We start from the raw sequence: 12,485 nt of genomic DNA, 5'->3' as shown, positions 1-12,485 counted from the left end.
ACTTCATAAGCCATGCTAAAACACAGGATTGGAGAAGTATCAGGGTAGCAGCAGACTCTTACTTACCTGTGTTAGGACTACACAAAGAAAAAACCCCAAAACCCAAAAAAACCAAACAAAAACAAAACAAAAAACCAAAACAAGCAAAAACCAAAACAAGCAAAAACCAAAACAAAACCAAAAAACCCCTCAAAAACCTAAAAAAACCCAACCAAACAAAAAAACACCCCAAAAACGAGAAAACAAGGGAATGAGTGGCAACCTACAGAATTCCAACCAAATTCTGAAATAAATTCTTTGAGACTGAGTCACATACTAGAAGTTTCAAGACTTACTACACATTACTACTGACACTTTTTTCCAAGATCTTAGTATAACAGCTTGACAGGGAACACTGCCTTGCTAAAAACAGCACTGAGAAGATCAAAGACAGCTGCTTCCTAAGAAGCACTATATTCCCAGTCTCAATTCATGGAACATGACTCACTATTGTTAAAGCTTTTGCCAATGTTTTTATCATCTGAGTATGGAAATAGTAGATTTTCTCCAAATGAAAGCCTAATTCCTCAAGTTCAAATACAACAAAAATCAGAACACGTTTGCTTGGATCCATCTCCAAAGAAAACACCTATATCATAAAAGAGAGGAGACGGCAAAGCAACTGCCTGTCACTACAGAAAACACTCTAGACAAAATTGGAAATCCAGTACGTGACAAACTGAACATATTGTCACTACACACTGTTGTTTTTAAAAACAAAATTCCAAAGTCACTTTTGTGCCACTTAAAAGTTAAGAGGTGCAGAGGGTTGCTAAGATGACACAAATGGCATTAGCCGAACCATAGTCCAACTAATCTTGACTTCATTTTCTTGTGACAGGTGAAGTCTTCAAAAGCATAAAACAAAAAAGGTCAGACATATACACATGTTGATCTACAGAACGGCAAAGTGTTGAGCTCTGTTTTGCAAGAAAACATAATTATTAAAGGTGGTTTGGTGAGATGCCAGTTCCCTCCTTACTGCCAGTGCCTGAACAAGTCTACTGCTGTCTTGACTTCTCAGTCTCCACAGGAGAACATTTGAGGGGGCAGACAGATGTGACACTTGCCCTACTGAAGCACAAATAGGACAGTATGTTCCTAAATCAACAGTACTTCCATCACATTTCTTTAAGACGGTGGCTTTAAGAGGTCATGACAACAGAGCCAAGTTTTCTGTTGCTCTGGGTTCCCTCAAGGGGAAGGCTCCAACAAAAAAACTTCTAAAGCTATTTGATATCTGAGTTTAGACTGCACATACAGAGATTTATCATCAATTATGTCTGCTGCTTGACAATTATAAGGAGTGTGGATAATTACATGAATGCAACAGCTCAACCATGCTTAAGCTATAGGATAAAAAATACCTTTATTAGACCAGACTAAGAGAATCCAGAATGCAAACTGGCAATGACATCTCCTTTTCACTGTTTGTGAAGTTTGGAAGGACAAATTTCCTAAGCCACAGTCCCACAATACATAGTAAATCACTGCCCTATAAATCTGTAACAGAGAAGCCCCGGGGCTAGCACCAAGTTCTTGAAGGAAGTACTGATTAGGCTTATGCAACCAATGCTTAGTCTTGAACAAATTAATATTTTATTTCCATTGAATACAGAGCCCCCTCGACTTCTCTAAAGTAACTGTTTCACATTAAAAAACAAACAAACAAAAAAAAAAACAACAAAAAAACCTAAAAAACCCAAACAAAATCCTCAAAGTATTGTGACTGTCTCTTTGAGTTATTCATGAATGTAAAGTAACAGAAGATTTGCTCCAAATGAAAGTGAAGAGGTGGAATGAAGAACACCTCCATAGTCCAACACACAGAATTACCTAACACAATTTACTGTACAAAGTTATTTTCCTGAAGGAAAGCTGAGCCTTGAAGGTTTTCCATGGTCTTATTGGTCACCATACTTTAAAGTCAGCAGAACAAAGGTTGTCTCCGCTTAGGACTGTTTTGTTTGACTATTTTAAGTTTGTATATACAACCTAGGAGCCCAGTACCTAAAGTTGAAGTGTCACTTCAGTACACCCAAAAAGCAGGAGAAGATCCAAGTCATCTACAAATTCTGCTTTCCACACCTCTGCTTTAGGATCATTTTGATCTCTATTTATTATAAAGCTATTACCACATTGCTTGATTATATTGTCCCATTCTGTATTTGCATCAGCTTTTTTCCTCTACCAAAAAACAACACAAATCGTAGTTAAAATGTAGAGTCAATTTAAGGACCTGGACCTTTAGTTGGTAGCTCAAGACTCCACTTGAGTTACAAGTATTGCCTAATTCTTAATTTGTCTAAGCATTGGTAGCCCAGTCATGCAAGAGCAGACTGGTTATTAGCATGAAAATGAATGCACTTGGCGGTGAAATACAGGTTTAGAGAATGACAAAAGCATACTTTAACTAGAAAAATAAAGTTTAAGTGTTGTGATGGTGTGATGATGTGGCATAACAAATGAAGAGATGATAAAGTAAGACCTCAAACCAAAAAGTGTCATCAGTGCTGAACAAGAGCAAGATGGAAAGGTGAACATCTTAGCCTTGACATTTAACTTTACAAGAAATAATTACTTATTACATAGCTAGGTACACCTATCGCCATATTCTCCTGCAGAAATTATGCAGGTGAACTGCTGTTATTCTGAAGGGTTGGTTTGATGCTCTCCTCCTTTCATTCTGAAGGCCTTCAGGAACTTGTATGCTCAGAAACAAACAGTACACTCAGAGCATCCTAAATGGAGATTAAACTGCTTCCAAAAACATACTTAATACTCCCCCAAAGCAGAAATAGTCTATACTTTGTTTGCTAATGAGTGATTGAAGTTGCTGCTATTACACAGCTCAGACTGGTTATTTTGCACTCATATTTTCTGGACTTTTCTGGAAAAAGACTTCTACATTTCTTTTTTTCTCCTGCCTATAGACCAGCAAGGCAACACAGCTGAAGAATGAATAAACTCTTTTTCTCCTGATGATCTACACATTGCTTCTTATTAATGCTTACCTGAGAACATGAGGAGATATCTTTAAAATTCTTTTCAAACACAACAGATTTGGTATCTGGGCTGATGAGGTTAACTTCAAACCTTCCCACCTAAGGGAGAGAAAAATAAATCTAATTTATGACTGTCTCAGGGGTATAGCATTTACAGCAACAAAAAAGTCAGAATCTTGCCCTTTCTTGCTCACATAGAGTACCTTTTGGCACAACAGCTTACTCAGCAGAAACAAGGGTGCCAGGATGCTGTAATTCTGCCCATGTTGAGTAAGAATATTTCAGAAAGCACAATACATTCAGCTGAATAACAAAAACTACTTGGAAAAACACAGCTTTTCTTCCCCTCCTCCACCTTTTTCCTTCAAGTTATTTCAGTCCAAAGATCACATGTTTGACAGACAATACTAAAACCTTTAGGAAACAATGTGGCTAAATTAAAAGCTGGGGGAAAAAATGGGAATTCTTGGTTTTTAAATTATACCATAGATTAGCTGAGAAACTAAGGTGATACTTTTTGGTTTGTAGTAATTCCAAATGAGAAGGAGTAGCTTCTGCAGCAAACTACCTTTTAGCTTTCCCAAACTGCTTCTCAAGCCCAAGGAATTTATTCTACAGACCTCAGATTTTTTCAGCTAAATCGAGTTCATTACTAGTGATAAGCTGTGGGTTTCTGAAGGGCAATGCATTCTCACTTTAGATAGCATTTCCCCAAGAGAATAAAAACAAGAATGATCCTTAAAACAAATGGAAAGACAAAATCCAGCCCACTGTTATTTTAAGGTCCAAAGATTTTTCCTTTTATGGGTCATCTCCTTTATGTGTCCTTCTGTTTTCTCAAAACAAGTTTCAAAGATGTGAAATGCACTTCAGGCAAGAGAAGAAATAAGCACTGGAGTCTGAAGGAAGAAGCCTTCAGTGCAGAGATGATTGAACACTCATCTGGTAAAGAGGAGACATTAATACAAATTATCAAAAAGCAAAAAGAGACAGGCTCAAACACAAGGCTGTGGAAGTCTCATGTGAAGTTTTTTCTTTTTAAGTGCACTAAAAAAAGAGGCTTTGTTTGTATGGTAGCCTTCATTGATTCTCTTTTTGAAAGAATATTCATGTTTTTCAGCTAGGTTCTAAATATCACCAACACAGACCATCCAGAACTACACATAAAATATTTATTTCACTAAAAACTCTGCTCCTTTAAGTGATTGCTCCATAAATAATTACTTTTTCTTAAAATTTGCCTGAGCTCATGAGTCGAGGTGAAAGTTCAGCTACTTGTGTTCCAACCATTTATGAACAGATAGAAAAATATTTATAACAAATCATGAAGCCATATTGGATCCATATTACTTATCTTGCAAAACTTGTCTCAAACTGCACAGGGGAAGAAGATATGGTACAAGAGCAACAGGAAATTGCTCGCCCTAGAACCCACCTGGAACAACATTGTCCTGTTCTTCTCAGAGTCAGAGGGCTGGACGTGACTGGGAGCACTGGCATGTCTCCTGCGGGACTGTGTTTTCAGGTTAGTGTCGTGAACCCTCCTCTGCATCACTGCAGTGACACTGCTGCAGCGGGAGCGGAACTCCTGCTGCTCATCGAAGCCAGAGTCCTCCAAAATCCTCTCTGGAAAGAAGCCACGAGTGCTGGCCAGGTTGGTCAGGTTGGTCTGGCTGCCAATTGTAAACATTGCAGCACGCCCTGCTGTTGGAGGGCTGTTGGGGCTGTCCAGCTCCTCAAAAGGGCTGTCCAGAGGAGAAGCTGGCACATTTTCCTCACACAGGGGCAGGTCCAAACTCGACTCGTTATTGCGCTGCTCGTTTAACAGTTTCAGGCGCTGGCGCTCATGAAGGCTGAATTTCTCTATGCAGTCATCAATCAGTGTGGAGGGAGCTTTCTTGTGAGCCACTGTCACCTTCCCACAGTACAAGACCTCAAATTTTTGAGAGTCATAGAAGGCATCTTCACTGTCCTTACTTGGTTTGGCATCTTCTTTCAATGCTGCTTTAGAGACTTGTCTTATGCTGCTGATGACATCAGGAACCTAAGGGGACAGTGTGAAAGGCCTTTTAGTAACCACAAATGAGACAGCAGAGACAGTGATGCATCAAGCATTTGTTAAGGTAAGTATTTACACAAGCTATTTCTCCAGCAGAGTGCCACAAGATTCTTGGCAAAGAATAGAAAATCAGTAAAATCTAAATTCTCTATGGACAATTTATGTAGTGGAAGCAGAGCAAATAATTTCTAATTTTTTTCCTGGAATGTGTCCCAGTACATAAGGTTTTAAATTACCAGAAGGTCGATTGGCAAATGTTCACATCCTTTTTTTTGTTTGTTTGTTTTTACTGAGACTACCTTCTCTTTGCCATTGTCCTCTGCCCACATTGGCATGTTTTACTGCTGTGTTCTGTAAAGGGTCATCACTGCTCCTTTGCTTTTATTTTGCAGAGACACTTATTCTATTCTTAAGACTTTCGGGAACAGTTTTGTGGACAAGAGACCAGCAATCTCCATCACTTTCAGCTGACAGTTTTGGAATAGAGGTAGCAAGAATATGGACATTTTACTGAAGCACCAAGTATAACTACCTTAGAACTCACTTATTATCAACTATAAAAACCTTGCCTCATCCATCCTATGACAGAATTCACCTTAAGGTCACACTTCCCTGCTGCCTCAGTCATTGTGCCATTAAGCAGCACACACACAATGCCTCTTCTCTGCACAGACCCCTGCTATACCCTGTGGGACCAAACTGCACATCTCCAGAAGAAACTCACAATTTCAGCCCTGTGTCACACAGTCTTTTAAAGACACCTGGTTCTTCCTCCAATTTATCCCAATCACCCTGAGAGGAGTCTGCTTCCACTATCAACATATTTAACATGCGAGCACATTTTTCATTTTGGCTTCACAAAAGAAAACGAGGACTTCTCCAACTCTACTAACTGCAGATCAGAGTGGTAATAGTTGCTCTTTTGACAGCACCTACTCTTCTGAACCGTACCCTCTTTCCCACATGTCCCATTTTCTCTAGAAGTATAATGAATGGCATCACAATACATGCATTGGGGAAGTTACTAGTGACAATGAGATAAAGAGAGAATATCAATCCAATTTTCTTTGCAAGAGAAATGAGTTCTCAACATTCAACTAATCCAATATAATCAATCACCAGTTGTTGTATTCATACAACTTCCCACTACAATATTTTATATTTTTCAAATAATTTTTCTATTAAAAGAAGGTAACCTTAAAGTCACACCTTAAATAATCCATGCTCTCTACAGTATCTCTTTCTCTCAGTCACACGATACCAGCTGAAGCTTGCTACTGAGGCAGCAATCTCATCTACCAACACTTCTGCAAGTCAGAGTGGAAAATTACCTCATCTTAATCCCCATCTCCCATTACACACTCCTCATCCCTTGGGCATTCAACTCAAATCTGCTTCCAGTTCATTTATTGCAAAATGAAGTTCAATTATCCTAAGGTCTGCTGACCTTTTGGCTTGTATCCCTTTAGACGTCACCATCATCTCAGTTTTCAGTGGGGCTAAAAGCCAAGTCTAGATCTGGCACAGATACCAGAGTGGAACTGTTCTTGCCTCATTTTCACTGCCAGGCTGCTTTACCATCACCCAAGGTGCACTTCCTTCCAGCCATGGCAGATCAGCTGGACATGCAAAAATCTTCACCTTGCACTTGCCTGTTTGTACTCCAAGACGCAGCTCTTTTTCCACTGACTGGTCTCTTATTCTCTCTATGTCCTGTGCTTAAAGAAGCTCTAGAGTTTAAATCCCTTAGTTCTCTCTTTTAACAAAATTCACAAACTAGCTTACTTTTAATGAAAATTTCCCTTTTTAGAATCCAGAAGTTTTTACAGGGCAGTTCACATACATTTCTATTCAAAGTACAGTGACAAATGATAATTCTATTAAAAATGCATATAATTTTACACATAACCAACTAGAGTAACCACTGTCAGCTGTTTAATCAACAATTTAATTTTTTATAAAAGTGTACCATCACTTCCACTCCAATAACTGGGTTTTTCCTCCTGCTCATCATCTCTAAGACAAAAAAAATTGGATATACCTAAGTCTTTCTAAAAATACTCAATAGCTTCCTAACAATCCTTCCCCCTCTCTCCCCCACCAGCAAATGTCCAAATAGACTGGGAATAAGACACTACCAATTCTATCCCAACAGTAATACCCATCCATTGCCTCTTCTGTCAGAGATCTCCCTCACAAATGCACAGAGTTTTAAGTAATTGCAATTTTACTTAGAAAAACCCACGACCCTGCCATTTATCACTTTTATTTCCCTCTTTTCCAGATTGCGTATGCTCTTCAGACACTAGTATTTCAGCCACAACTATTATTTCAGTATCTCTGCTCCTTAAAAAGCTTTTGCAATACATAAATTCCTACAGTATTTTCACTCGTGCATAGAGGGATCCTAGCATTAGATCAGGGGTTTCAGCTCATACAGCCCAAACAATCCTTATTCCCTGATTTGTTCAGGTAAACTTTGTTACAGGCTACGTTATTTTTTGGGGTGTTCCCTCATTAGCATGCACTTTCTTCTTTTCAACCTATAGACAGATTAAAATAAAATATCAAAGTGAACATTTTGAGACCAGTTTAATCTCTGTATATATGAATACTTTTTTCATATACAGATGAAAAGAAAAACAATGTAATGCAATATAGGGATATCACAATTGATCACCAATATCTGTCAGACAGCCCAGAACCAGTTCCAGATGCTTGTTAGCTGTTTCATGGGTACTCTCACTAGCATGGTGTAAAAAACAGCTTCAAGTATAACATTCAAGACAGATACTAACATTGCCAGGCTATTAGTCGTGCACATGAATTTTATTGGTCTTCAGTGTACAGAAGTAACTCTGTGCTGCTGCTGATGTACTCAGCGACTGACAATGCCAGCCTGTGCTGTTAGATCTGACCCTCTTCACTCTCAGAATGACTCTTTCTTACCAAGAACCAAAAGCTACTTCTGAGATGTGCCTAATCAAAGTAGTGTTTTCATGTAAAGATTTGACTTTGAGTAAAAATCCCTAAGTGGAATCAAGTGGAGTCTAAAGACATTTCACATCTGTGTTTTCCTGAAATGCACGATGCAGAAAAAGTTAAATAATTATCAATCATACATCCCAGTATGGCCTTTTACACATTTCTTTGACATATACCATTGGGTTTTGACATTTTGCTTCTCTGTGTATCAAGAAACCCCAGTCAAAAGTTTCACCATTGAAGTTGTGTAACTTTTGGATTTGGATATTAGCTTATTATCTCTTAATGTCAAAATTGCAGGACAAAGTTAAACAAGATAATAAGCAGAATGGAGCTTGTAAAATACTGAATTACCTGAATGAAAATCCTTAACTACTTTTAGAAATCAGTTTAGGAATATTAAAATGACAGACTCCTGAAACAGTCAAAATTTACTAATGTGTTTCCAAGTTCTAGTATTTCCCTGCAGAAGTCTCATTAAATTAAGCAGCCAGAGGGGAGAAATGGGATTCTTACTCCTGAAACCCAAAGGGCCATTGACAATCTTCCTGGACATCTACTACCAGCTGCTACAGTAGGGCAAAATTAAAAGGTCAAATGAGTTATTGTATAGGTTTTCAGTGTTCACCTGAATATAAAGAAATTAAATCCTTAAAATATTTAAGCAATTGATCTATTTAACATGCTCAGATTTTTTTTTCAAGCCTTGAAGACAGTTACATCAAGAAGAAAGACTGGATGAGACAGGGCTACACAGTGTATTTTCAGGGTGAGAGAAGCACACTTCCAGCCCAAACAAACCCTGTGGTGGGACAATTCAAGAAGACTTAATTGTCCCAGACTTTGCCTCTCCCAAATCCCATAATCTAGGGGCCTATCATCTTTTTCCAAATATTGTTGGACAGAGAAGGAAACGACTATGTTCCAAATGGAGTTGCACGGGGCTTCTCAGTCCAGAAAGACAGGAGCTGATGGTGTAGTGCTGGAACACCAGCTCTCAAATGCAGAAACATAATGTAGGGCATTATTATAGGTTTTATTCATGAAGTTTCCCTATACTGCTGAGTAGCAGCATGAATCAGAACAAGGAAATCACCTACTCAAATGTGCTGGAACAGCAAACAAAGCTTTCTCTAATGCAGCAGTGACTTCATGCTTGAACAGCAACAGGCACACTGAACCTTCTCAGGTATTAATAACCTGAAACCAAACAAAATGGATCGGTGAGCTTTCTTCCCCTCCAGGATGTCAAGAGCATCCATGCCTGTCAGGAAGAAACAGCAAATGTGTACTTTAAGACCCTTGAAAAAGTGCTCACAGTAACTCCTCAATCTCTGAACAGAGCCAAGAGAACTCAAGAGCAGAGATCCTTCCTCAGGCCTGTTCCAAACAATGTCCCCAAATGCAAAAGGCCAATAAGACAAGGATGGACAGTGGGTACCATAAGTACAAAACTAAACCTGTGATACTAGTTTGGCTCTTCAGCGTGAGCAACACTACAAAACTTGGTTGAGAAAAAAGAAACCAAAAAACCAAACCCCAATACCAAAACCAACCAAACAAGACTGCGATGTAAGAGGCAAGTAACAAGTGCTCTATAATATCACTGAAGAGACAATATTTTCCTCCAGGGAAATATATTTGATCTACTAAGAGTAATTACAGAAAAAGAAAAAAAAACCCACACTTGGGAACCCAAATGAAACTTTTTATTCAGATCTGAGTAGCCTAAGATTGTATGAACCAGTCTTCACCCAAACAGAGCAGATTTGATACATGGCGACTCAAAAAGGAAAAGTTAGCTGCACTCAAATGAGAACAGATGGCACTGGCCAAGATCTGCATCACCTACAATTACATCCTGATCTGAAATAGGAACATAATAAATAAAACATGACACTGACACAAAATTTATTTACCACAGGCAGTAGAGTTTTGACAGTCGAAACTAATGGCAGCACCAGTTTTAGCCAGATAATCCCCAATCTCCTCTATTTGTACCACACACGTATGATCTTGCTTAGAGACCTTTTGAGCTACTGCAGCACATCATCCATTTGGCCAGGTACTGTAGAATAAGGTGGCAGCACTCAGCTAAGTCCTGCCCTGCAATTCAAGGTCTAGATGTAGCTAAGTCCCTTGTGATAGACCTGCAACAGTGTTAATTCATAAAGGAGAGCAAACACCTTCCTCATGCATGAGTAGCACACCGCACAAAGGGCATGTGATTAGTACTGCCAAGAAATACTCTACTATACATCAAGACACTTCACTGTGTTCTACACAGAATAGTATCTTCATGTTAGAAAGGAACGTCACTTTAACTGATATAAGGAATGCAAGGTCCTTCCTCTGACCAAAGCGTAGATTAAAACCAAAGGGAGGACTGCAGAAAAATAATTACCACCAAATTAATCTCATATCATGTAACAGGTTTTGCTAAAATTGATTCCAACTGCCACAACCCTTAAAACCTCAAAAACAGAACTTCAGTTATGCGCATTTATCACCAATATCTTTAAGTTGCAAAATAGAGACTGTTGAGCCTACTAAATCATGCCTGATGCAGCATAACAATAGCACATTTTGTCAGAAGTCTAGAAAGGGCAGAGCATCTCCATTGTAACACTACATGCTTTCTTAAACAGCAGTGACAGAAGCGGAAGCATTAAAACCAAACAAAAAACCAACCCTTTGAATTTACAAGAGCCTCCAGAGAACAACGGTGGATGTCCCCTTTGGCTGGAGGGATAACTTTCAAATGCATCCCTCCATAATTACTGAGCAGTGCTTTCAATTTTAATCCAAACTTAGAACTTGAATGCTATGGATATTGCAAAGAAGAACAAAATTCACTATCTGGATTCCATTATTTCCACAAATGAACAGAATTTCACTGTGCAGAGAAGCTGCAGCTTGTCCTAATTTGTGTCTAACTTCCACATGGAAAACTTCAGTCTGGAATTTATTAACAAAGCAAAGCCCTCTTCATACTGTAAGGCTTATAAACATAAGAGCAACTGTGAAGTACTAATCTAACAAACATGCCTAACAAATGTGGCTACTTAATGACAGCACTTCTAGCAAGGCAATTACTTTCAAGACAAGGAAAAAGCTCAACCCCTCTCACTCCATCACCACGCAAAGTGCAGCGGCAGATCCCTTCTACTGTACAAAGAGACGCGAGTTGAATGAACTTCCCACACACACGACAGGAGCAGTCAGTACCTTCTGGTGGGAGATCCAGCTCAGAAGCAGAGGCATGTCCACGCAGAGCTGTCACCAAACCTCAGTGTCATGAACACCAAGACTCAGGGATAAGATTCCCAGGATAAGAAGGGATCCCCCTCTCACAAAGGGCTGGCAGTGCTGTCACAGCACTTCCTCAGGCTCTTTTCATGATATCACAGCAGAGCCAGAAATCCGTGCAGTAGCCGTTATTCTTCACAAGTCAAGTATTTCCTGACTTGGGGCTGGAAGCATCCGCACTGCTGGATTTGAATAATGCACCCCACTCATCATCAAGCTCTGAACACTTAAAAGCAAACAAAAGAGAAACAGGATACTGCTCAGAAATAAACACCCCACACTTTGCTAATTACTGGGAGTTTGACATCTATCAATAAGAAAGCAATGTGAGAAAAAATTAGGAGCAATTGGAATGAGTCTTCTTTTAGTTAAGTGTTAACTTGCATATCCATGAGATAGGAGAACCCAGTCACAGCAGTGAAACATGAACAGAGACAAAACAAGCTGCATATCATATCCTGCTATGTACCAGGCATTTGTCAAGGAGGCAAAGTTCTTATCTTAAAAAAACCCACAACCAAATGCCAGCCAAAGTGCGGCTATCTGTAACTATTCTTAACTAGAAAGAAGGGTGGGAGAGGGAAGAAGTTGTTTTCCTTTAACTGCTATAAATGTTTTTACTGCCATCCAGTTAGTCCAGTGCTGATCATTCAGACCTATTGTACTTCTAAAACTGCTGCATTCTGCTGCTTTCCACTCTGGTGACAGAGCTCCACTTAACCAGTTTTCACCATTAAAAATGCATCTTTCCAATAAAAAGATAAAAGACCAGCTTGGTGTCATTCAACATATGCAGTCACACAAGCAATTTGCTGACTTTGTTTATGCTAGAGGTATTTAGAAACTAGAACAGAAGAATCTGCCTCCCTCAGCTGACTTACTGCTGAAGGAATACTGATATCTTTGTTTTTACAGAAATAAGGAGGATTTTCAGCCAAAAGAAATGCTATTCCAAAGAGAAAGGACTAACAGCCAAATTACTAAGCATTTCTGTAACTCATCTGCACTTACTGTACAGTCTAAAAATAACAGTTTAGAAAACTCCAAGTCAGGTTCTCAGCAGGCAGTAATAGGCATCTGCCATCAAC

General features: G+C 39.1%; 1 protein-coding gene across 1 annotated transcript in view; it reads right to left on the bottom strand.

Annotated features, from left to right (window-relative positions):
• TBC1D4 (TBC1 domain family member 4) overlaps nucleotides 1–12,485 on the bottom strand; it is a 99,665-nt gene that overhangs the window by 37,704 nt on the left and 49,476 nt on the right. The window contains 2 exon segments of the mRNA XM_030961891.1: nucleotides 3,054–3,143; nucleotides 4,480–5,088. Of these exon segments, the coding sequence (XP_030817751.1) occupies nucleotides 3,054–3,143; nucleotides 4,480–5,088 (699 nt within the window).

The sequence above is a fragment of the Camarhynchus parvulus genome, chromosome 1 (genome assembly GCF_901933205.1).
Source record: "Camarhynchus parvulus chromosome 1, STF_HiC, whole genome shotgun sequence".
In the NCBI taxonomy this organism is placed as follows: domain Eukaryota; kingdom Metazoa; phylum Chordata; class Aves; order Passeriformes; family Thraupidae; genus Camarhynchus; species Camarhynchus parvulus.
The sequence above is the reverse complement of the archived record's forward strand: the minus strand, read 5'-3'. Positions and strand labels throughout refer to the sequence as shown.